This window comes from Trematomus bernacchii, unplaced genomic scaffold (assembly GCF_902827165.1).
Source record: "Trematomus bernacchii unplaced genomic scaffold, fTreBer1.1, whole genome shotgun sequence".
Classification (NCBI taxonomy): domain Eukaryota; kingdom Metazoa; phylum Chordata; class Actinopteri; order Perciformes; family Nototheniidae; genus Trematomus; species Trematomus bernacchii.
Window position 1 is genome coordinate 7,980,154 of NW_022988050.1, and position 26,352 is coordinate 8,006,505.

General features: G+C 43.3%; 1 protein-coding gene across 7 annotated transcripts; it reads left to right on the forward strand.

Moving 5' to 3' along the window:
• The first annotated feature begins 887 nt into the window (after positions 1 to 887).
• On the forward strand, positions 888 to 25,162 carry kat6b (K(lysine) acetyltransferase 6B). Of its 7 annotated transcripts, none has more exons than XM_034120031.1 (17): positions 888 to 1,069; positions 3,136 to 3,992; positions 8,452 to 8,560; positions 10,159 to 10,274; positions 10,505 to 10,586; positions 11,086 to 11,215; positions 12,019 to 12,974; positions 14,077 to 14,198; positions 14,862 to 14,974; positions 15,103 to 15,244; positions 15,388 to 15,549; positions 16,283 to 16,376; positions 17,898 to 18,129; positions 18,377 to 18,536; positions 18,957 to 19,223; positions 20,587 to 20,932; positions 21,027 to 23,881. In XM_034120031.1, the coding sequence occupies exons 2-17, from the start codon at positions 3,375 to 3,377 to the stop codon at positions 23,879 to 23,881; spliced, it is 6,504 nt and encodes a 2,167-aa protein (XP_033975922.1). In that variant the 5' UTR covers positions 888 to 1,069; positions 3,136 to 3,374. The 7 variants fall into 7 exon arrangements, with proteins under 7 accessions (XP_033975922.1, XP_033975921.1, XP_033975927.1 ...); XM_034120030.1 differs by lacking the exon at positions 888 to 1,069 and adding an exon at positions 2,241 to 2,408; XM_034120036.1 differs by lacking the exon at positions 888 to 1,069 and adding an exon at positions 2,243 to 2,408 and having other exon boundaries at positions 12,019 to 12,074; positions 21,027 to 25,162.
• Positions 25,163 to 26,352: the final 1,190 nt, after the last annotated feature.

The window sequence follows — 26,352 nt, forward strand, 5'->3', positions numbered from 1 at the left end:
ACACCATTTTACAGCTGTGCATCTATGGAAAACATGTTATTGGTATATGTTAACCTGAATTGAGTGGTTAATTAGATTTTAATGAATGTCAAGACTGAACAGCACTCATGTAAACAGTGTTATAGGGAAAAATATATCAATGTCTTCAAGGTATAGGAAGAGCAATGGATGAAGAAGCAAAATGACGAGACTTAAATGGATGCAAATTTCACATCAAATGTGTCATTTTTAACAAGGGGTTAAATGTTTTCTTTTGAAAGCTGCCTGAACAGTACAGTATGTGTTTATCCTCTGATGGGGAGGTACCAATTATCTCTCTAATTACATCTGTATTACTGCATGACAAATGTGCTTTCTGGCATTTCTAATGCTACCAACGAGTTATTAAATGAGTGAGGGTAGTGCAAATCTAAAGGCTGAACATGTAATGATCTACATTATTGCTAACAACTATTGCTCTTCCTTGGGCATTGGGGAAGTTAATTGGCAGATTATGTGGTATGTGCATGATAGCCTTCACTGCCCTGGGTCCTATTGGCCGGTGCAAAACAGTTAACATTAAAATAAAATATGTGTTTATGTTATAGTCACATTTGATCTTCTATCAACTGCACATCAGTTGAAGTTTAAAATGCCCATAGGGAATACATGTTAATAAGGGTGTTATGACATAAAAGTGTTATGTAGCCTGCTGAGACTAATCCAGCAGAAATATGAAGTGTAAAAATGTTCCTCCTGGCTCATCACTGGACATGTTGATGGAGGGGGGGAGTGAAATTGACAATATCATTGTAGGAGCGCACTAAAGGGGCGACGGTCCGCTCCACTACACTGAAGTAGGGATGTCTACAGTGGAAGAAGAAGGGGGAGGGTACCACTTTGTCACAGGCTGCTATGTAGATTAACCTTTCAATTAGTTGTTATCAGGTCCTCTCCATGTCTCGGCGCAAGCTTTCCAGCCTTCGTTTCAAGAGATCAAATCCCACCAAATCGCTCGGATATGTCGCTGCACATGTATCCTTCGACGATTATGAAGAGGAGTATCCGAGGGGGGGAAAAACTTGAAGAGGTAAACTACCAGCAAATATTTACGGTAGACTGTGCCCTCGTTCTTTTTTTTCTTCTTTCATACTAGTTATATGTTCATCCTTGCATGTAACTTAAGTGTCAATTTGTTGTGCCTTGTCGCCCACGGTGGAGGCAGATTAGATCGGTTTGCGTAACATCTTCAAAACGGTGTGAAAAATCCAAGGAGGCTGTGTATCATTTCCTAATAAAATATGGAAAACGAGAGCGGAGCTGAAGCTGAGAAATGGGAGCTAAAGAAACTAGCGATACATAATTGAGAAGCAGTGATGAAGGAGCTACTCTCCCGGCAGTCGTGTTAACTTGTATTCCCCCCTGAACATCTTGTTTCCCTCCAGGGCTCACTATTTTCCCTCATTGGAGATATTTGATAGTTAATGGTGATAAAGAGGTCATGCCATCATTGCACAGCGCAACACACAGGACGTTTATTATTTCGCTGGCAGACCTGGAGGGAGCTACTTTTTAGCTTAACGGAAGGTTTATTTATCGCCGCCTATTTAACGTCACACAGTTTAAATGTTAAATATCTGGAGAATGACGGCTCCTCTCGGGGAAATAATGAAAAGGGAGGAAGATAAAGAGGGGGGAAAGGCAATAGCTTAGACACATTTAGTCTGCAGGAGTCTTGCAAATGCTATCCGGAATTGATTTATTTAAAATAAAATGTGTTCCACTTTAAATCAACCATAGAGACTTTGCGGGTTTTATGCAAACACATGATAGATTTAACAAACAGCCAATTAAAGTCTAAAATGTTCCAAATCACTTTCAAGTACGTGTAACCAACTGTTTCAAGGAGGAATCTAAGTAAAGGTGGGCTGGCGTTAAACGCTTTGCAAATGAGGTTTAATATTTAACTAATTTAATCGTTAATCGCCAGTTTACGCTTGCTAAGAGTTTATTTATGACTTAATAATGTCCTTTCGCCGCTGTTAGAGCTGTAAGTTGAGATATTATGAGTGTTGGAGGTAAATGATATCAATTCATCACTGTAGGCACCTTAAGAGGCGGGTCAATTGAGTGAAGTGACAGATCATACAGCCAGTGCGGTGCCTCTCTGAGTGAGCTCATACATAAAGATTGACATGTGCTTTATCAAACCAGAAATCGGATCTTGTCTTTACAGCCAATATTGAAGTTGCTAGGGAGGGCACATTAGTGTAGGTAAGGTTTAATGAGACTCCATTGGATTGTAATCAGCGTCATGTCGGATTCATGTAAACTACAACATTGTAACAAAATGGCGACTGTTTAGGTGACATCAGTAATGCTGGCAACATTGTCATTTATCAGCTCAACTCAGCGGAACACAACTCTAGGTTTGTTACATAGTTATTACGGGTTTCTTCTTTCGGTAAACGGCTCGGTGGTTATTTGCAGACGTGCATCAAATGTCTTACGGCAGCTGTCAGGAAGTGAGCATTGATTATACATCTGTCATTAGAGCTCGCGCTGATCGGTTTCTCGTCGCGGACGTCGAGCTGTCAAAAGTCGCGTGCGTACAAGTAATGGTTAAACTTAATATATGGTTTTATTTTTAGTGTTTATGTTGTGTGTTATTAGACTGAGAAATGTTACGGTGACATTTTGGGAAATGACGTGCTGCAGGAATAAATGTGAACTTGTTTTATTTTTTTGTCGAGAGGGATTCTTGAAACGAAAATGTTTATATTACGAGGAGACTGTTTATACTTTTCCAGAAGTCGGTAGAAGTTTATAGCTACTTGTCACGGTGGTAAAACTTACTATTTTTATAAAAATAGCCTCTTTTGAAATGGACATCTGGCTTGGTGTGTGGATTATAGTGCCAGACTATGGATTAAGTCACAGGAATGTCTTCAGCAACCATGACAGCTCGTACATCTGTTTCTTTTATTTTGACACATTTTAAACTTCCTGCATTCCTATGGTTTACCCTTTATACTCAATATGCTAAAAACGAGTTAATACATTGTGAATAACAACAAATAACCTGCCATTATAGGAGATGTTGTAGACCGATTTACACATGTATTTGACCATTTGTTTTTCTCTTTTTCCTTCTAGATTTGATCTGGGATTAAAGAAATAAAGCTCCAGGTCAGCTGCTGACTACCACTGTGGAATTTACTCGTGCCAACTTTTCCTCAAGACCTCTGTCAGATACCCAGGATTGAGAAGACATGTGGATCCTGGCGTGGAACTTAACCTTTTAACCTTTTTAAGAATGTGGATGTACCCAGTGTTCAGCAGCAGAAAGGGGGAATCTTTATGGATCTCGTTTTTGTGCGTCTAATTGTTCAACCATGGTAAAACTTGCAAACCCTCTGTACACGGAGTGGATTCTTGAAGCAATACAGAAAATCAAAAGGCAAAAGCAGAGGCCTTCAGAGGAGAGAATTTGTCATGCGGTGGCCACATCGCATGGACTGGACAAGAAGACCGTCCTTGAGCAGTTGGAATTAAGTGTTCATGATGGCTCTATTCTCAAGGTTACAAATAAGGGAAGCGCTTCCTACAAGGACCCAGGAAATCCCGGGAGAGTAGGATCAATCCCACCTGCAAATGTGTCTGTGCCATCAAAGGAATCTATATGGAATTCAAGCGATCTCCGCCATATTGATTGGAATAAAATACTTAAGAGGGCCATCGAGGGTCTGGATGATACCCATGGCTCCTCACTTAAGAACATCGAGAGGTATCTGAGGAACCAGGATGACCTCTCCAACATTGTTGATAACCCTGCTTTCCGGCAGAGGTTACGACTGGCGGCCAAGAAGTCAGTTAACACCGGCAGGTTGTCAAAAAATGGCCCACGGTATAAGCTCAGCCATGGCAATGCGGAGGGAAGGGGCTCCAGGTGTCCAAGTGCTTCCCCCTTGGTCCTGTCGTCAATGACACTCCTCCCTCATGAGCGAGACCAGGTACACACACCGTGGCCTCTTTCACCTCATGCTTATCCCCACATCACCCTGGAAGTTAGGTCTTATGCTGCTGTTACTAGAGGTGTATATCACGCGTTGCATCACAGTACGATATTATATCGATTCTTTGGACAACAACATGGTGTCACAAAGCCTGTCACAAAACAATATTGCTTCAACTCAGCTCATTATTTTATTATGTTTCCCAATCAACACAATTAGTTGCCTTTAAATCAACTCACATAAAGCAACTCAAATATGATTTCATCATGTTATTCCTAGGCTCTGCCAGAGATTTAAAACAACTATCTACCCTTTTTTATTAAAAAGGATCAAAAGAGACCTCCTGTTCACCACGAAGTGCCTCACTTCTCATGTTTTAGTGCAAACGATAAAAGATTTTGAGCAGTTAAGATTTTCAAAACAATGAAATATCTTATAGAAGATATGATCTGTTATGTAGGTGTTAATATGTTAATGTCCCTTGATTTCCTTCAAAATAAGGAAATGTCTTATAGCAGATATGTGTTGATGTTGAATCGCTGATATTGGAGCATTGATCATTGACTCAATACATATTGATAGATGGATCTATTTCTTTATCCCTCACTGCTACCCTTAAAAGGTACAAAAATAGATACATTTCTTTCAAACTATTCTTGTCATTAATGTGTTATTGATCTCAACCGTCTTACCCAGCTCTAACATGTAGTAAAGCTTTATTTTCCGATAACTACAGCCTTTTTCTGCAACATAATACTCGGATTTCCATGAGGCAATTACCCACAAGGAAGTTTGAAGGTTTGGGCCACCACTGAGCGGCATTTGCTTGATAGGAATTTGATGATTGTGGTCTTAATCTTTGGTTTTCTAGCTTGGCAGGTCAGAAACTACGCCATCTAGAGTGCGTCCCTCTGGGCCTGTGTTGTTGCTGTTGGTCTCCATAATATGAGAGCTGGGATAATCAGAAAGTCATGCTGACAGTGTGTGGTAGGCAGTCTGCTGTAGGCTTCCCACAGGTTATGTAACTATACCCTAATGACCTTAAGGGATGTGGCTGGCTGTCTTGTGAGTCGCAAAGCATTAGTAAACAGATTTTATTGGTGATTTTACAAGGACATGAACATAAACTAGTTATCACAAATACTGCTAAAATATGGCAGCTGAAGAATGTGGTAGAACCGAATATTTTCAGGCTGCATGCAGCTGTTATGACCTTTGTGCTAACAGAGATGCCCCAGAGAGGAAATAAAACCATATAAACAAACTTCCAGGTTGCATTGTTTCCACTGCTTTTGGCACCTCAGGGGAGGTTTATAGTTTACAGAGATTGTACTGGTGCTCAGCTACAAAAAAAACACTGTAGACAATAGTCTGTAATATAACACTATTCCTTTAATTGCAAGTGCAGTAGAGTGTTTAATGGAAATTGTTTTTATTGTTGGACTTAAAGAGCAGTGTACAGTCATCTAGATACTTTGTTGTGAGGGCTTTTTGCAGATCGGGTGTCAAGATGAAGTGCGGTCTAATAGTTTATGCACAAGTTGTGGAGCTGAAGTGGCTAGCAGCATCGGGCTATAGAGCTGTCACCCTGCTCCCCAACAGTTTCACAGTGAATAATCAGGAAGCGACACCTTGATACTGCAGCCACAACTGTGACTGTGTCTGTGGTCAGGCCAAAAGTGAAACTGAGAACTGTTTAGAGACACAGTGTCCTGCGAAGGGTTCTCATAAGCGAGGAAGGCCTGCTGTTTTCCATTTGGAACATTTCAACCTATTGCTCCGAGCCTGATGACATCACCGAGCCCAGTCCAGGTTCACCGTTCACTTCAAAGCATGAGACATCTCTGCCTGTTCAGTTGGTGAAGCACAAGTGCGTGTGTTGAGAATAAGAGATACTTTGAGGTGAAAAAAAAAAGAGCAGTCTTGGTTTAGAGTTTATTAGATTCTGAAGAGACTGGCAGGAACAAAGGCAAGGAATGAGGGTTTTTTTCTGCTGCGTTATGCAACCACTTGAGCTCTCTCTCTCTAGCAGCAGTTTTCTAATAGGACCCCACCCCCTCACTCAGGACAGCCTGCTCTTTTCAAGCAGCATCATTTCCTGTAATGTACTTCATTTAGAATCCCCAAGTAAATCATCAGCTTCTTTTCACATTTCTGTGACGTGCAGACTGCTGCTATTGGTTTGAATCACCAGGCCTTAGAATATTGCTGATGGAAATGAATTCTCCACTTCCTGGATTAGACTTCACAACTCAGTCAGCGGAGACTGTTATGAAGTGAAGACTTATTTATTTTAAAAGCAACTTGCCAATCAGCTCTTAGCGTTTTATCAGCAGTATTCACAGGCTGCATATTAGTACTGATGTTATATTCATGTCAAGCTCTTTACATTCATGTTCTTGCTTGTATCAATCATTTATGTTTGTAAACCCAAAATCTGAGTGGTTTACTGAGGGATATCATTCTGATCATTCATGATGCACATGCACTTCTTTTACATTATAAATAATGCATAACTTTAAAGTTACCCCAACACTGAGGCCTTGTTTTCAATGCCTTTGGCTGCATCTCCTAGGGGTGATAACATAGAATGGCTTGTGATCAAGGACAAAATGATAATCCGTCTCCGTTTATCTCCGCTCTGAGCAATGGGGATTTTAACTTTGATGAGCCCTAAATTGGCAGACCTGTTGCAGTCCACTTAGCAAAACAATAGGGTTATATGTCGGACTGCAGCTAACAAGTGTTTCCATTATGTTTCATTAGTTATTCATCTCTTCAATTCGTTTTGTCTGAACATGGTAAATATTGAGCAGCTTATTTTCAATGTACTTCTCTTTAAAACTCTTAAACCCAAAGACATGCATTTTGTAATTATAGAAGAAGAGAGAAATTCCAGATTTGAGAACTGGAAGCAGAGAATGTTTGGCATTCAGCTCGATAAAAGACATAACGTTTAAACAATTCAGAAAATTGTTGCCAATAAACTTTTTGCCAACCACACAATTTTGGAATTAGTTCTGTGCATTAGGATGACACTTACAGCAGACGTTTTAAACAAGATTGATTGCATTTGCAGTCCTTCCCAACTTATACCTGAGCATGTTTTGCCTTCTATAACATGACAAGACAATATCAAATCACTGTTTACTTCTAAGCCCGGTGTTAGAGGTGCATCCTAATCACACCGTAGCATGTCAGTGTTTATACTTCCATATTCACAGCTGTCAGAGTTGTAGTGAGCCTTTAATGCCAGTGTCTGCCCACAAATATTGACCTGGCAGGTTGGAAAATAGAGTAATCATTGATGTGGCAGTAAACCGCTTCCTCTCATCGCGGCGACTAATTGATACAACAGCCAGGAACAATGACCAAAATCCCCACTGTGTCCTTGCTGCATTTCCCAGTGGACTTCATGTGGATGCTGTGACAGGCTGAAAGCTCCTGTGTTGTCTTTGTTGACGGATGAGGAATAAAAGGAGAAGCAAGATCCCCCTTAATTTAACTGTAGGTCAGTGAGGGGGTCAGGACCAATCGAGATCTGGAGGTCACGGATTTCGTTGATGCTGATCTGCGTCATAGTAACCGGGAACTAATTATGGGCATCCCTCGAGTGCCCTTCAAAGCTCCAGTCAATTGACGAGGCCTTAGTGTGTAAACTGATGATGAGGCGCGTTATTTACGGTCACACCTTGAGTGTTATTTTCCGTTAAGAACTTCCTCCCGAGCTAAGCAGTTTGTTTGATGCTCCTCCAGAGACCAGCGCATATGATCTCATGTTTACAGGGACACCTTATGAAAGCAGATTTACGTCAGTGTGGGTTTAGCTTGCTCATGATTTCCGCCACAGATTGTTGAAATGCTGACTGGTTTTTATGAAGAGATGACACTAAGTCCTCCTCAGTTTCCTCTGTGAAGTCAGCCTCTGAGTGATCAATGGGGAAATCCTCTTAAACCTCCAGCTCATATTTCACTTCTTCTCAACTTAACCGTAAGCCCTTAAATGAGTTTGTTCTGAGACTTGCAACATTTACTGTGGATCATGGCAGTAACAATGGGAGCATGTTTTATTATTGAGGTAATTTGATTACATGCTGGTTAATCCTTTCAGACTGGAGTGCACGCTCTAAGAATTGGATTAAGCCCTTAAACTATGATTACTAAGATCACTTAACCATTCACATGTAATGGATAAAGGAGGTGGATCTCAATATCTCTGAGGATGGGTTTCATTTTGTATTCATTTCTACTCCTTTTTTCATTCTCTGGGCTTTGTAGTTTGTATTTTTGATCATTAAAGCACACACTGGTTTTATTGTTTTGCATTAACCGCTAACAAGGCTACGGTCTAAAATCCTCACAAGATAACATTTGTGAATACAAACAGGCTTTCATACACAGCCTGTGCCCGGTTCTGTTTTTTAAACAGTTTGTCTCTGTTTGTGTTCCCACCCAGCTCCGGGTTGACCCCATCCCAATATGCAGTTTCTGTCTTGGAACGAAAGAGTCAAATCGGGACAAGCGGCCAGAAGAGCTGCTGTCCTGTGCAGACTGTGGGAGCAGTGGTAAGTCAGCTTGATGTTCTCACAAGCCACAACATGCTGTAGTCTGTACACAACGAGTAGAATGCTAGCAAAGGCTCACACAGTAACACAGGGAGGAATAGTATTGGGCAATATGGTGCAAATCATTAGTGCTTTATTAGAGGAGTATTCAATACAATGTGTTTATGCTATTCATTAAATCAGACAAAACTCTTCAAATAAATCTTGCTAGTTTTTAACTTCAATTTGGAATAACTAATTTGGACCAGAATATTTTTCACATTTCGTCAAGTTCTATAGTTGTAATGAAAACGAAAAGAATTATCAAAAAAACTCTGGAAAGAATTAAGATAGCACTCCAAATTGTTGTTAAATCTCAATCTCTATATGTTTAGCAGCCATTCTATTCCAGTGTCAAATGTTGTCAGTAGTTTATAGAATAAAATAAAAAATTTTCATTTTACTCAAACACATACCTATAAATAGTAACACCAGAGAAACTGATAATGCTGCAGTGGTCTCTTAATTGTTTCCAGATCTGTATTTATTTATATATAAAAAAAATTGTTATTGCCATAGAGTTATAGCATGAAATTGTTTGTTTTCAGCTGGCCAAATGTGTATTCAACTAATAGAAATTCCCTTAGTGCCTGCAATATGTTAATACAATCTGATATATCAAAGCTACTTTGTTATAGAGCTTGTAAAAAAAAACATGTGATTGTTGACACATTTTCTTTAATACGATTATCATCATAATCTCCCGACCCTGGGAGCAGTAGTACTCGGTTAGGCAGATGTTACATTCTTGCTCCACATTTTTTACTTCCCTTTAAGGGATTTATTAGAAGAACAATGTTCAAATTGAGTGGCTGAAGAGATCCAAATTGCTTGCAACCCTCAGTGGGCTCAAGAAGGGCAGATGCTCTATAAGTGGCCATTAGAATCTGAAATCACCCGAGTCATTTTCGCTCAATTCAGATTCTTCTTATAGAGCGCGCAGGGGATCAGAGATCAACCCTTTCCCCTCTGCACATTGGTGGCATTTCCTTTACTGTTCAGTTTTTTCCCCCAGGCTAAACCCCCATAAAATTACCTCTGCCAAGGAGTCATTTCTGTTTGAACAATTATTTTAAATGCCGTAAGGAATTGTTCTCCTGGTGACATTTTTATAGCTCATATTTGACTAAGTAGCGTCGAGGTGGTTTTCATTAACCGCTCGTAGTGTACACAAATTGTGCTCTCACTGTAAAACAGCTGTTTTACAACCATGAGAGGGAGCGGGGCGAGGGAGACGGCGGGCTTTTACATGACTTTCATGGATCGGCGTCCATTAGAATGAGCGCTGCTACTGTTTCTGCCTCATTAACATCAAATTATCTGTAATTAGCGGCTCAGATGTTTGATCATACTGTTTTTAGACCTAACTTGTGGCAGGGGAAAAGAAGTGTGGCGGACATACAGGCCCAGCATTGTTTTTAATGATGTAATGTGTTAATGTTTAACCTTGCTGTGTGAGTAAATGGAAAGCCTTGTCTCTAGCTCTGTGACACAGTCAATACTGGTAAAGAACAATAAAAGAAGTGTGTGCTAATATGCATTTTCTATTGCTTCTGAAGGGCATCCATCATGTCTGAAGTTCTCCCCTGACCTAACCTCAAATGTGAAGAGATTACGATGGCAGTGTATTGAATGCAAAACCTGCAGCTCCTGTCGAATACAGGGGAAAAATGCTGTAAGTATAACGCTGCCTACATTTTAACACACACCATTATCTGTGTTGTTGGCTTGAAGGTAGATCCCATTTTGTGAGTCCCTGAGGATTTGTTGCTTTTCCCTCAGATTTGTAAAGCCTCTCTTATGCGCAATTGGGCTTATTTTTCCAAAAGACTTTAAATGACAGGGGGGCTGTTACATGTATGCAACAGGGACATCCCTCACTCGTGCCTGCTGTTTCCCTTTCAGGATGAGATGCTATTCTGCGATTCATGTGATCGGGGCTTTCACATGGAATGCTGCGACCCGCCGCTTTCAAGAATGCCAAAAGGTGAGGTGTTTACACTGTCTGGCTCCTCTGTTTCCCTCTCTGCTGTCAATTCAAAGCCTTTTCTTCACACACGGCCGTTTGGGGCTGTCACTCACTACACAGAGAGGCAGCAATGGCTTATTAGAAGCTCTGCATGCCTATCAAATTATTCCAGCATCCCCAGGGAGATTTGCTATCTCTGGATTACAGTAGTGACCCTGCAGCGAGGCTTGTAATGACGGCGCACGTACTGTTGTAGGACATTTGGCAGGCAATTCATACAAGTCACATAGCTTTACTCAACACGCCGACACCAATTCTATTTCACTGGACACAGAATTGACCCAATGTTTTTCTTATGGATTTTCGCTTTGTGCTGAGTAATTGATTGTCATTGGGAGCTGGCGGGATTCTCGCCAGCTCTCGGTATTAAAGGAAATGTTTCAAATGAACGTACTGTATGTCCTCTGAATTGATGAACCCACTCACACGGTACTCTTTGTGCTTGGACACCCTCCAGGAACCTGGGCCTGCCAAGTCTGCAGGCCGAAGGAGAATGGAAAGAAGCTGCTGCACAAGACAGCCGATCAGATCAAACGTCGATATGCAAAGCCAATCGGAAGGCCCAGAAATAAGCTCAAACAAAGAATGTGAGTGTGCAGTCATATGAATATTAGCAGTATCATCTTGACTAAGGGAAATTCATTTTGGTTAATTGTTTTTTTTTTGTATTCTGAGATAATTGCTATGATCCGGGAACATGGCTACATTGTTCAAAACTAAATTAGGAACATGGTTTTGTGCATGTTTTAAAATCCGAGCAATTGCTGTAATGAAAACAATGTATTATACCAGATAACTGTTGTGGTCTACTACTGAATAAGATCAAAGCTGTAATAAACCGGAATAATCTTTTACAAGAAATAGGAACCGAGAGTACCAAGCAATCAGGAAGTAAAAACAAAACAATTAGTTTTTCTCACTCATTTATACAAAAAATGTACTCCGGCACAAGTGAACTTCACAGAGTTTTTAGATTGATTTGTCCATTATTTCCCAAAATCCCATATCACTAATGCAGAAATAAAGAAGGAATTCTAGAGATCTGATATATACTGCACATTTGTTGAATATGTACTGTACTCAGATCAGCAAATTATAACAAAACTATCAAAACCTATTATTCAAGTTAACTCCTAGAAAAACAACTTGATATATTGTTGGTGGGTTAGTTTATAACATTGCATGATATATTAAAAGTTGATTACATGCTTTGTCTGTAAATCTGTTTTAATTAATGTATACATCAGATAAATGCAAAGGAGTAAAAAGTACAGCTGCATAAAAGGAAAATACAGGTACCTCAAAAGTGCATTACTTGAGTAAGCATACTTTGTTAAATTCCTCATCTGTCAACAAGACCTGACTCCTCCAACCCCTCTTGTGTCCTCAGGTCTGTAACCAGTGGTGACGGCTCCATGGTAGCACTTGGAGGAAGGGGGTCACCTGGTAGGGGTCAAAAGATTACCGTCTGTTCCACACCTTCATCTGGTCATGCTGCATCTGTGAAGGACTCCAGAGACAGATTGGCTGTTGCAGACCCCCGTTGTGCGGTCGACGCCACCCAATTCACCACTTCCACCCCCACCACCTCTCCCCCCCTCACGCCCACCTCCACCCCAGCTACACTCACCGTTAACAAGAAAACCAAAGGGCTTATCGATGGGCTTTCCAAATTCTTTACCCCTTCCCCAGTGGGCCGTCGCTCGCGAGCCGTAGAGTCGCCCGACACGCAGTTAAGCTCTAGAGACGAGGGTCCGCCCCAACTGTCCATGCCACCAGAGCCGTTTGCCTTTGCTGCTGACGCATCTCAAAAGATAACCCCCTCTTCCTCTGCACTTCCTCACGCTCCCACGCTGCCGGGACTTAGCCCCCCCTCGCAGGTGTCCAGCAGCTCCACCTCTGCTAACTCGCCCCAGAGCTCCTCCAGCCAGTCTAGTGTTCCTTCCCTGAGTAGTCTCTGCAATAGCAGCCAACTTAAGGGACTATTTGACGGACTATCTCACATCTTTACTACTCAGGGACACTCGCGGAAAAAGAGACTACCTTGCTACGCCCCGCATAAGCGCATGCATCATAAGCAGGACTCCCCACATGAATCCATAGCTGGGCCCCAGCGCCTTGGAAAGAACGAGCATAGTAAAAATAGGTTTCACTCCACGTCTGCCGGGCAGGGCCGACCCAGAGGACACCCATTTAAGATGGTCAGTCATTTCAAACGTAACCCCTTCCTTAAAAAGCACAGGACACTAGGCAGGCTGAGGTATAAAGTGAGCCCTCAGAAGGGAGCCCTCTCACCAGGAAAGGGAGACTTGACAGACGGAAGAATTAAGCCTGAGAATAATCATGGTAAGCAAGGCTTGAAAACTCCAGCCAAGACCTGCGTCTCCACACCTTTTAAGCTTCTTCTTTATTTATTTTAAAGCTTGACACTCGCAGTTTTTTTTTTTTCCAGACTAGAGCTAATCTTTTCTTTGAGAAGACACCCTCAACATCCTAACAGACTACTAATCTTCTGCCTAATTTGAATTCTTTTAACCCAGTTTCGTTGCGTTTTGACTTGGCTGCGGGGTTCACGTGGCTTCCATCCTCTCGCCCGTTGGCTTTTGTCATAGTGCATGGCCCACTAACTCCCTCATTTTGCTCCTTGCTCTGTCCTTGACCCCTCTGCTGTAGTGCGCACATTGTGATCACTACCTAGTAGAGTCTATAGTCACATCAGCGCTCTCCTCATCCCACCCTCACTCTTGAAATCACTGTCTCCACTCAACCTCACTTCCAGCAGTCATTAGACACATACTACCCAGTGATTCACCCACCCAAGTTGACTGAGCTGACATGATGATTATAGCCAGAAGTGCAGTAACCCTTACATTTCACTGTCTCCAGGAGTGAAGTCACAGTTTAAAGACATAACACGTAGGAATAACAAATGGATATATATTTAACGCAGTTCTAAACAACACACTGCACAAACACTACTTACCCTGGCAGCACATTCCCATAAATATGTTAATGACACATCACGTCCACTTATAATGGCTTTTTGTTTTGGTGGTTATGTCATAGTGTTGATGTCTTTCATAAAATTACTGCCTGCTTTCCAACATCAGTTGCTTTTCATGTCGACACTCGCTCCCTTCACTGCATCTGCTTCTTCATTCATGGGAAACTGTCTTGGTGGATGACTAAGCACATGAAAGCGGTTACGCAATTAGAGTGATTTAGTTTCACTTCATTACATTAGGGATTTTCATATAAACATGCAAAGATGATACATTATGAAATTCCTCAGAGACACGGCCTCAAACAGGCTCAGCAGCAGTACTCACAGTATAAGCACATTTGCATAGAATGCATTTATGAGATTATTCAGCCACGGCTGCTTCAAACAGGACGGTGCTGATGTGCTATCTGATGTATTGATGTCGTGTTATTGTTCCTGAAACAGGCCACAACGGGGAGCTGCGTGTGAAGCAGGAGGCCCACGCCGACTTCGCCGCCATGTCCAGAGATCACGTGACGGAGGAGGACATCGAGGCGTTCATGCACGTCCAGGAAATCGCAATGCAGGTGGGAAAACTTGGAAAGGGACATCTTCAACTTCCACTGGAATTAGAGGCTTAATTGAGCACTTGGCAACTTTTTTTAATTGTTTTTTTACATGGGCAATACAAAAAAGGCTTTTAAAATGACATATCAAATCTTATACACTTACTGTATACATAGTTACAGATCTCACATATTTTACATATTGTTCAAAGTATATGTAAATGAAAGTAAAGATCGATTATCGCAATTTGTAAGGTTAACCTTTATCGATATATCTGTGTTTTTCGAAAGAGATATTCGTCCTGGGCCATAACTAAACAGAAAACCAACTTTTCTAAACATTAGGAAAAAACCAAAGCCAACTGATAGACAATTTGCAATTTTTTAAACCCAAGCAATCGTTTTTTAACATTTTTGAGTGACAAGATATTGTATTATGTTCTTTTTCCACGAGTTCATAGTGTTAGTCAAGCTTCCCCTGAATAACATCCTAATCACCTTCACATACTGTATCTCCATGTTAGATTCTCCCTCCTGTTTCCGTATAACGTGGACAGTTGAGTAGTCTTTGGATGTAATGCTTTGCCAATACCACTTTTATGGACTGGTTATTAGAGACACTGTAAGATTGAATTATCTGGGTCACCACATTCATCCGTTTGTTTTTATTCAATCTTTTCACAGAGGTCTGGCTCTCTGATGAACACAGACTCCATGCGATGGCCTACCCTCATTGAATTTGGGAAGTATGAGATCCAAACCTGGTACTCGTCGCCTTACCCTCCTGAATATTCAAGGTAATGTTGCTTTTACTGCACACATAATGCCAGTTTCTTTGTTACTTGAGTTGCGATTTATTTCAATGTCCTTTAAAAAAAAAGCCTCTTATGCTGAAATACAAACCGCAGCTCTTTCTTTTTTGCAGATTACAAAAGCTTTATCTGTGTGAGTTCTGTCTGAAGTACATGAGGAGCAAAAACATTCTCCAGAGACACACAAAGAAGTGTGGCTGGTTTCACCCTCCAGCCAATGAAATCTACAGAAAGGACGACCTTTCCGTATTTGAGGTCAGCTTCCCTTTAAAGCAATAAAGCAATAACTGTATGCTGCATGAGATTCCACTGAATGGGTTCTGGGAAGAGGAGGGGGGGGGGGGGGGAATGGGAACTGTTTGAACACTGTCCTCTTGGTCTTTTTATTCCGTGTTTAGGTTGATGGAAATGTCAGCAAACTATTCTGCCAAAACCTCTGCCTGTTAGCCAAGCTTTTCCTGGATCACAAGACCTTGTATTATGATGTGGAGCCTTTCCTGTTCTACATACTTACAAAGAATGATGAGAAAGGCTGTCATCTTGTGGGCTATTTCTCCAAGGTAAGAATTACAGAGTGATTATATGGGAAATGAAAGAACACCGCACATCGTTTTTTTAAATGATGATACTGATACAGTTAGACGTTTCTGTAATTTGTCCAATTTTTGAAACTGGGATTGAATGAGTCGATTAATTTACAAGCCAAACATGCGATAAATTGAAATGTATTGTTTTGCACGATATCATACCAAAGTATTTAGAGTGCTTTACAAAAAAACAACACAAAAAAAAACCTTTTACTTGCATATAAACAAAGACATCAATGCATACTTACACAAATGCAAACAAACAAAGCAAGTCTAAAAGGAGCACGCAATACTTAAAGTGCATAAATACTGAATGCCTTTTCACCAGACTGAAACTAAGTGTGAGGATTTCTGCTTTTGTGTGTTTTACATCATCGTGTATTGACTACAGTGATGTGCAAATATTGCGAAATGCAGATAATGCTAAATGTCATCACATTTCCTCTATTATCTGACATTAAACAATTGAATAATCGAATCATCAAAAAATAATTGACAGATTAACTGACAAAAGGATTATTATCATTTGTTGTAGAATAAGCTAATCGCCCTGTGTCTGTGTGTCTGTGTGTGTGTGAGCGTGTGATCTCTGTGTGTGTGATGTGTGTGTGTGTATGGGAGCTTTAGACAAGGACAATGGCAGGTGCAGTAAATTGCCAGCTTCAGCAGAGCTCTGACATACTTGATCTGTTTCTCCTTCCCTCAGGAAAAGCTTTGCCAGCAGAAGTACAACGTCTCCTGCATAATGATCATGCCTCAGTACCAAAGGCAAGGATTTGGAAGGTTCCTTATTGATTTCAGTAAGTTCCTTAATGCTTTTTTTAGACCACTGAACTGCCTTGTTTGTTTCTTTCTCTCTGGTCTTTACAAATAATTTCAGATTAAGGGCTGTATTTGGCGCTCGTGGCAAGGTGCTGTTATTCGGTTAAGGCTTTGAAGTAGCCTAATCAAGAGCATTCATGTGCAACGCTAAAGCAATCACATAAGATTAGGAGTGAGAAACATAGCATTCCGGCTGCATACATTATCCGATTGGCCAATAGTATTTCATCCAAGCCTGGAGAGCTTTTTCATCGAATTCTCTCTCGTGATGAGGTGAAGATACTGCTTTTATGTTTTAGTGCAGTAAATGCAGCACATACAATATTTAAAGCCTCGCGGTCCACTTTTTGAAAACAGTTGCTGCCTTAAGTGGATTTCTGTGTTCAGGCTGGCAGGGTTTTTTTTTCATCATTATAGGCGTTTTATTGTTTTGAAGAGTTGTCTCTATGCCGAGTTCGTGTGTGATGAAGAAAAGGAGCGAGAGCGCGGGAGGGGCGGGCGGTAATGGAGCATTTGATTTCCTGTTCACTTTGGGATCCATTGAGAGACGAGATGCAAGAGGATCTGTGATATTGAGAGTGTGCTGATAACAAAGACGGGGGATTAAGGGAGATTGAACACAGCTGAGTTCTGAGCTTTTTGAAGGCTTTATTGGAAAATGTAGCTTTGGAGCTGGAAGTTGTTTAGATTAAGATGTTCTGTTATATTGGATTGTATTAGTGGAACACTTTGTCTCAGGTAGAGTGGTGCATTAGTGGATGTCTGTGTGAAATGCTCCCTTTCAAATCATAATTCAAAGGTCTCCGAGCAGATTTTTTTAGTTTTGGTTTATTTATGTTAATATACTCACAAAGCAATACAAAATGAAATATGACTTTTTTTCAATTAATTAATTTGAATATCACTAAGTGTTTATTATCACAGGCTCCTCTTCTTAGCTTTAGTAATGAATATTGTCATGATTACTGGAATATTATGTGTTGACTGTTTGGTGATTAGATTTGCTTGTTTGGTTCTCGGTAGTGGGTGCACATTAAAACGCATTAATTAATTTCATGCCGCTCATAATGGATGACCCTTGACAGGGCCGCTATAAAACTAATTACAGACAGATACATATTTGTATTAGTTTTTTTTTTTTCTTGTTCATTATCTCCCCTAAGTGCAGTCTCTTGTGAGCAATGACATCCAGCTGCTTCTCTGTTTCGCTCTGTCGCTTTGTTTCCTCTTTTCTCCCCTCTTTCAACCTCCTTTGTTGCCCTTGCCAGCATGTATCATAGCTTCTGACAGAGGTGGAAGGAGAGGAAAACTGATTGCCTCGCCTCCCTTTATACTGTTTGAAGGTGAAATCCCAACCAGGGTTCGGTGTCACATCGTTACATGAATATGTTATCCATAAGGGAGGGGGTGTGAGGATTGAATTGCAATCCAAAATAACCCAGCAACAGCCTCTGGCTTGACTAAAGCATTTTGTTTTTGTTTGAATCTTGTCTTTTTAGGTTACCTTCTCACCAGGCACGAAGGACAAGCCGGCTCCCCGGAGAAACCGCTGTCAGATCTGGGTCGCTTATCCTACCTGGCATATTGGAAAAGTGTCATACTGGGGTACCTTTATAAGCATCCAGATAAACACATCAGTGTTAAAGGAATAAGCAGGGCCACTGGGATGTGTCCGCACGACATCGCCGCTACTCTCCAGCAACTCGGCATGATTGACAGACAGGATGGCAGGTCAGTTTCCGCGCCTCAGCCTCCGCTTCTCCTCGCTGTCTGACTTATCCAGGCCAGCGGGTATTTTTAACAGCATATCCATTAATGCAGCCGAATATTGACAGAAGTAAGTCAGGTTAAGCACCCCCAAGGACACGGAGCACCTGCTGTCCCAAAGAGCTCGTCTTTGTGCTCGCTTTTAACCACACATCACCTCCTGTCTACCCCTTCTTTTTGTTGACATGGGCTTTTTCTCCCTGCGACCTAGGATCGTGTTGATTAGAAGAGAGCGATTGATCCAGAGGCACAAGGAGACCATGAGGGCGAGCCGGCGAGCGAACGAGGTGGACCCCGACGCCCTGCGGTGGACGCCTTCGACCAATATCAACGCTGTGCTGTCTGAGGAGGAGAGGGAGGCAGAGATGGATGTAAGCCCACTCGTTCATTTAGCAGACACTAGTTATTTGTTTACTCTCGCCTGCTCTGCTGTTTGTTTGATTAACTGGAGAGTTCAAATAGAGGCCATTAATGGGGAAAGCATTATCACCGTCAGCAGGCATCTAATGTTGTGCAAAATTGCCCGAAATCAGTTCACTACATAATTGATAGTGCTGAATATTCCATGAAATGCAATCTTTCCACGGTTGCTTAACGGAGACGTTTCCTCCATGACGGGCACACAGCCAATCGGGACGCTGCTCTTATTATCAGGAGGGAACCTGCGGTGATTCATTTGTCATGATGTTAATTCCAATCTCTTGTTTTCCCATTAGCATCATTGCTCAGATGTTGGAGCTGTGCGTGCGCCTCTTCCCAGAGATAATGCGTCTTGTCTGTTTAATTACCAGGCGGAGCGGCTGAAGGAGCAGGCCAGTTGCTGGGAGAAGGAGGAGAGGGGGGGTTTCATGATGACTCACGGCAGCAGGCCACCTCTCACCAAGGTCCACTGCAAGGTTCCCTTCAGGACCTACGAACGCCGGCCCACGCTGTCCTGGCCCCGGCGCATCCAGCAGTCACAGGAAGTGAGCGATGACGAAGCCGATGACGACGATGACTCGGACGTCTCGCCACCCATCCTCACTAAAGCCCATGCGATGCTTGCTGCCAAGAGAAAGGTGACTTTTATTGTTTGTTGATGTGAATCATGCCTCTTGAAATTCAGATTTTTTTTTTCCCTAGAGCATGGGTATCCAAACTACGTTCCGGGGGCCAAATGGGGCCCGTGGGCTATTTTGAATCGGCCCTCTGCTAATTAAAAAAGTATAATGAAATATGGCCCATAAATGAAACTTGTACTTGTCTTATATTGTACTTCTTTAATATATATGACACAGTATTCATGTCCATTTTCCAAATAAATTCAGTCAACTAAAGTAGAAAACATTTTCTAACAAATCTAAGTTGATAAGAAAAAAGCCCAATAACTTATTTACATAACACGCCTGAAATATACCCTTAATATATCCTCTTATTATAACAAAATATTGCCAACAAAATAATTAAACCCCATGGAGAGCTGTGATGAAGGCTTTTTTTTCAAGCATAATTGACCTACATTTGATTGATTTTGCTAACTTATAACTGAACTTATGAGGCCATATACCTCTAGGGAGTGGCCCAGCCCTTCGTATGTTTTTCCGTATGTGGCCCTCGGAGACAAAAGTTTGGACACCCGTGCCCCAGAGGGATTATCTCATTGATTGTCTGGAGTTTTATTCTAGGACAAAGTGGAGTTGAATGTATATCATTAGATATTTTCCTTCATTAGAAACCATGTTGTGTACTCTGGTGAGAAGGAAAGGTTTTATAAATATTCATGAATTCAGTGGAGGGTTCAGTGGCTTCCTCCTGTCATCTGCAGCCTCCCTGTGTGCCTGCATCTGTAGATAATAGATTGTGTTTTCACTGCCGGTGTCGAGACTGCAGGCTAAACCTTGTACTATTGTCAATGGTCATGGTTAATTTACTGCCCTCCTCTGTGCTTCTCACATCTGTTCTGTCTATATGGCACTGCCCTCTTGTGCTGGAGATAATATTACAGCGGGCCTCATGATGCAAGGGAGACCTTTTTCAACAAAAACAGTATGGAAACCAGAAGAGAACGACACAAGCTATTGGAGTTCATTAAGTGCATTAGTTACAGTATTGATTTCACATTCTTCTCTCGGAGAGGAAAGCGGTCGAGTCGTAGGCTGCCGCTGGGAAACAACTGGAGAATGTAAAATATAGACTGTGGCTTCTGCTTACTCTGAACCTCTCAGCTGTGGTTTTCCACACCAGGCTGCTTTGCTTAAACCTTTAGTCTCACAGTGTGGTTTCAACATTTTTACATTTGGCACAACAGTCTGAATGAATTTCTGCTACACACTCAGAGAGGTCATAGACCTAGTGCCCGTGTGTTCAGTCTTTACAAAAGTCCTCTACTCTGATGGAGCTTTTATTCTGTTTTCATCGGTTCCCCTTTGATTTGTTTTGCAGAGATCCATCGTGCTCAAAAAGAGAGGGCGTAAAAGAAAGAGAATAAACAGCAGCGTGACAACAGAAACCATCTCTGAGAGGACAGAGGTGCTGAACGAACCGTTCGACAACTCCGACGATGAGCGTCCGATGCCCCTGCTGGAGCGCACCTGCAGAGTGGGCGAGATGGAGGAAGAAGAAGACGACGACGAAGAAGACGAAGAAGAAGAAGAAGAAGAGGATGAAGATGAAGAGGAGGAGGAGGAACAGGAGGACAAGATACCAATTACACCAATGAAACGCCGGAGAGGTCGCCCGAGGCTGGAGAAAAATGCACGAAGAGACAATCTTGAACACTGGAATGAAGGTATTTACATCTCATAAATGTCGTTTTATAGCAGACTGTTTTGCTCTTGCACCTTCATTCAAGTGTGTGATATTCATTTCTTTTCAACCTGTAGGAGCTGACATCCTCTATAAGAGACCCAGCAGACCCCGTCCAGTGAAACGGAAGAAGGGCTGGCCGAAAGGAGTAAAACGCGGCCCTCCTAAGTGGAGACTTAAGAACGAGCGGAAGATGGGCTTCAAGCTGAACCTCTACACCCCCCCTGAAACGCCGATGGAGGCAGAGCAGCACCATATCCACACTGAAGAGGCCAAAGAGGAGCCAGACGAGGATGTAGTCAGCGCAGACGAGGGCAGGACGGCAGGCAGAGGCTCGGCCAGTCCAGATGTTACGATGGAGCGACTCCTCTCCGAGCCCCCGAGCCCTGCTGACCATGGCTCTCAGAAGTCGAGCTCTCCCGAAGGATCGCCTGTCGCTTCTCCTGCGTGCTCACCCTGCGCCTCACGCTGCGTCTCACCCTGCGCCTCACCCGCCGCCTTGTCCCCTACGCCTGAGGACAGAGCAGACTCCCCAGAACCACCTGAGGACGACCAGCAGGAGAGTGACCCCGGGCAGGACTCCGCATCAAAAGAGGTGGAACACAGAACATTGGAGCCTTCACTGGAGAACGCCAACGCAGAGGAGGGTGAGGAGGACGAGCAGAGAACTCGTATGGAGGATCAGGATGCCGATGATGAGGATGACAGCCACAGCAAGCAGGCAGAACCTGAGAGCAGCAAAGCAGAGTTTGAAAGAGAGACTTTGAAAGAAACACCTGAGTGCACATCGCCTTTTTTAGATCAAAAAGAAGACAACGACTCTGAGTTGAGTCAGCAGGTTTCTACAGTACCTCTTAGTGAAGAGGAGCAAGCTACAGCTGCTGAGAGCATCCAGGAGGCGATGACAGAAGAGACAATAGCAACACCAGCGCCTGAAGCAGTAGCAGTCGCTTCAGTCGCAGCTGCAGACTCTGATAACCCTGTGGAGTCTGAGTCAGAGGAAGAGAGCACGTCCAGTCCCTGCCCCGATCGGCCCCCTCCTCAGCCTACAGAGAGGCCGGCGCTCAGCCCCATGCTGCGACAGGACCCCCCCATCTGCACCGAGATTGACTCAGAGACGGCTCAAGCTGTTCAGTCCCTGACGCAGGAGACAGAGAGGGAGAATGTGTTCCAGGGCTGTGTGGAGAGCCAGGAGCGCTGCAGGCCCCTGCAGACCTACACCCACGTGGCACAAAGCCCCCACCTCACCTCGCTGGATGACTGCCCCCAGTCAGACCACAGCAGCCCCCTCTCCTCTGCCCAATCCCATCCCAGCCAGTCGGTACGCTCCGTCAACAGCCCGGCGGTGTCCATCCTGGAAAGCGGCTACACTCAGATCAGCCCGGACCACAGCGCCATCTCGGTGCCGTCGCTGCACAACATGGAGACCAGCCCCATGATGGATGTGCCGTCGGTGTCGGACCACTCACAGCAGGTGGTGGACAGCGGCTTCAGCGATCTGGGCAGCATCGAGAGCACCACGGAGAACTACGAGAACCCCAGCAGCTACGACTCCACCATGGGGGGCAGCATCTGCGGGGCGGGCCAGAACAGCTGCTCCTACGGCAGCATCCCCCCCAGCGGCCTGGCCCAGAGCAGCTGCGCCGTAAGCCAGCAAATGGCTGCGGTCAACCCCGGCAGCTGCGGCATGATTCAGCAGAACAGCCTGAGCTCGCCGCCGCACTGCAACGTGAAGTCGCCGCAGGGCTGCGTGGTGGTGGAGCGGCCCCCCAGCAACAGCCAACACAGCCAACACAGCCAACACAGTCAACTCAGCCAGCGCAGCCAACACAGCTCCCACAGCAGGCAAGGCCCCCACAATCAGCACAGCCAACACAATCAACACGGTCCACACAATCAGCTTAGCCAGCACAGTCAACACAATCCCCACAACCAGCATAGTCACCACCACAATCACCACCTGCAGCACAATCAGCTCAGCCAGCACAATCAGCACGCGCAGCACAGCCTTCACAATCAACACAGTCAGCACAGCCAGCAGCAGCCCATGGCGCAGTGTGCCATCCCCACCAACTTCACCACCACCATGCAGCTGGCCGACATCCCGGAATCCGGAAACCCCAATTTCACCCTCTACGAGCGGATCAACCACCAGGGGGAGTACGGGGGCGGGCACTACTCCCAGTCGTCCGGCCTCAGCCTGGCCAAGCTGCAGCAGTTCACCAACACCTTCATCGAGCACCCCCACTCGCTGCCTTTCAACCACTCGGCCTCACACCCCATCCCATCGTATGCAAACACCACGTCCCTGTCCTCGCAGCACTCCAGCCTGGTGTCCCTGTCCCAGACCCCACATCGAGTCCCCAACCCCCAGGTGCAGGCCACCATGACCCCGCCCCCGAACCTCAGCAGCCCGCCGCCCATGATGCTGCAGCGCAACATGGGCATCCCCCCCTCGCAGAGGATCCAGCCCCAAATGGCCTCCAAGAGTCACATCTCAGCACGCTCCAAGTCCGCCCCGCTGTCCCACCACCAGCAGCAGCAGATGTACGCGCGCCCACCCCAGAGCGTGGCCATGCAGGCCCCCTCCAGGACGCTGGCCGCCATGCCGCGTATGAACATGAGCGTGAACATCATGCCGGCGCCGGGCTACAACGTCAACTCCATGAACATGCCCTCGCTCAACGCCATGAACAGCTATGGCATGAGCCAGCCCATGATGAACAGCGGCTACCATGGCAACCATGCCTATATGAACCAGTCACCCCAGTACTCTATGCAGATGGGCATGATGGGAACACAGCCATACCCCCAGCAGCCCATGCAGGCTCCACCACATGGCAACATGGTGTACACTCCAGCTGGTCACCATGGTTACATGAACACAGGCATGCCCAAGCAGTCGCTGAAAGGGCCTTTCATCAGGCGGTAACTCTCCGCTGGCCCTCCTCGTGTGCATTTTGCTGTTCAGAGATGCACTGATTTGGCCTTTTTTCTTTTTTTTGTGTCTTTTTTTGTTATCGTTTATGACTTAAAAACCAGCAGCAGCACTTGGAAAGAATGCAAAAAATTTCGTCAATGAGTAACCCTTGAAGCTAATGTTAAAAAAAAGTATTTTTGTTTCTCCAGATGGGAAGCCTTACATCATTACGATGAGAATATATTTAATTAGTGTTAGTGTCTCTGATGTGTCTTTAGAGCAGGCGGTTCAGAGCTCAGCGGTAGAGATTTCATCAGTGGTCTTGCAGTCGTGTAGCAGCCTCAAATGAAGCCATTTAATGTGCCTGCTACAAGTGGAGTTAGTGGCTGTTTGAACCTGTTCAGTGTACCTGTCTAACAGTGCTGACAATTAGTTTGTACTATACTCATGCCTTTGTATATTTAAATTATTGTACTTATTTTGTAAAGTGACAACTAGCATGCTTCAGTCTCTGTTAGTGACAGTGCATTGAGTAGTACTGTACAAGTGTTGTGCTTAATAGCAAGCCATTTGAAAGATATCTGGCCTTTTATTAGGTTTCCCTCCACAGGGATAAGATGAAACTATATTTTGTTAATTCTAATAATGTAAAAAAAATGTAAACTTAGTCCTGTTTTCTGTTCGGTTTGAGAGGTTTTATTGCTATGTATGTATAATTCTGAAGTCTTTTGTAACAGATCTCCTTGAGGCAGCTTTCTGTTTAATAAAGCAGACTGATTTCTGTCAAAAATAACAAAGCATATCTCAGTGTTTGTACCCTGAACAATTCTAAAACATTTCAAAATGTCCAGAAGTGTGGCAGGATTTAAAAGAACTAAATTATTATAACGATGGATAACAATAAAGAAAATATAAATGTAGTCCAAAGTTGATATTTTACATAATGCCTTTTAAAGCTACGTTTTCATTCCATCTGTAGATTTGTTTTCTATCTTTATAAAATGTTGGATTTATATTTTACCGAAGTGTAGAAGAATAGAGCCTGTGAATAGACCAAACTAAGCTAATGGCTTGCATGTAAAACGCAACTTGTACTTGTGTTTTTGTTTATATTGCTCTTTTGTAGCCTTTGTACCTGTACAGAGTTGCTGGTGAGAACAGGGGGGAAATACCTGGCTATGTGCACACAAATCGGACAGAATGACATTCTTGTATTTATGACTTTTCTCCTTTTGTCAGTCACTTAAAATGCTGTACATTTTAGCATAAGAATAAATTATGATTGACCATGTACTTGATTGTTCTCCTTTTAATGTGAAACATTTACTAGCTGGAGGCGTTTCAGAATGAAGAGGCAATGACAGATCCACGCAGCTGTTCTCCCTGCAGATAAGTATGTATAAAATAGAAAGACAAATATTAAATAGAAAAAATATGACGGGAAGGTGAACTTGACCGTACTGAAACCTGACAACAGGAATCATTCACATCTAAATTGTAAAATCCCAGAAAAGTTTAGAAAATTCTAAATATTGGGGCAAAAACAGGGAGGCCTTGCATACCCATGCACATCAAGTATTTAATTTGTAAACCTCTGCATTACAAGAAAATGGTTCCGACAACTTTAAATTGAATATGCTAAAATGCTGTGTCATTTACATGGAAAGCATTCAGAGATCAATCTCTCAACATGACTCGTAATTTAGTAACTTAGATTTGTAACATGACTCGAGACTTTTACACTTGTTTATAGCATAATTTGTGTCCCATAACTTAAAGTTGACTTGGACATACTCTTTACAAATCACTTGAAAGTCAACTTGGACTTGAGGCCTAGAATTGGAATAAAATGACTTGAGCCTAGACTTCAAGTTGTCTTTAATGACTCGAGGCTCGACCTGAGGCTGATCTCGCCCCTTGAGTCCTACGGTTCCTGCTGTCCCTCTCCCCGTTCCTCCAGGAGCTGCATGTCCAGCTCCCTCAGCTGTTTCAGGAAGCCCCAGTTGGGGATGATCCTCCTGCGGCTCTTCACATGCTCGATGGCCTCCACCACCGTCATGTTCTCACAGATCATGAGGTAGGCGAGGAACAGTGTAGCGGAGCGACTCCTTCCCATCACACAGTGCACCAGCAGCTTATCTGGACATACAGGAGTCACACAGTCAGGTAATAGCTACTGTACATTGCTAATTTTTTATTAATTTTTTGAAATTTATAGGGATGGTTCAATCACCCCTCTACTTGGTGTTTGACTAAGTGCGTTAATGGCCAGGTATCTATGAATGTGTTTTTTGTCACCATCTTTCATTTGAGGAATATAAAACGTTTCAGAAACCGCGTCAATGTGGATTAATGTTCCCTATGAAAACTAACAAAAGCAAAGACTATAACCCCTATAAATCAGTAGCCTACATGTCCATACAGTTCCTGAAAAATATAGGCATTTATGTCAACTTTTCAAATGTAGTTTTTTATCTATTTGA

Coding starts and splice junctions, on each gene's coding strand:
- kat6b (XM_034120031.1), top strand. CDS start 3,375: ATGGTAAAACTTGCAAACCCTCTGTACACGGAGTGGATTCTTGAAGCA. Junction 10,275..10,504: donor GAATACAGGGGAAAAATGCT/GTAAGTATAACG, acceptor TTTCCCTTTCAG/GATGAGATGCTATTCTGCGA. Junction 16,377..17,897: donor AAGGTTCCTTATTGATTTCA/GTAAGTTCCTTA, acceptor TTGTCTTTTTAG/GTTACCTTCTCACCAGGCAC.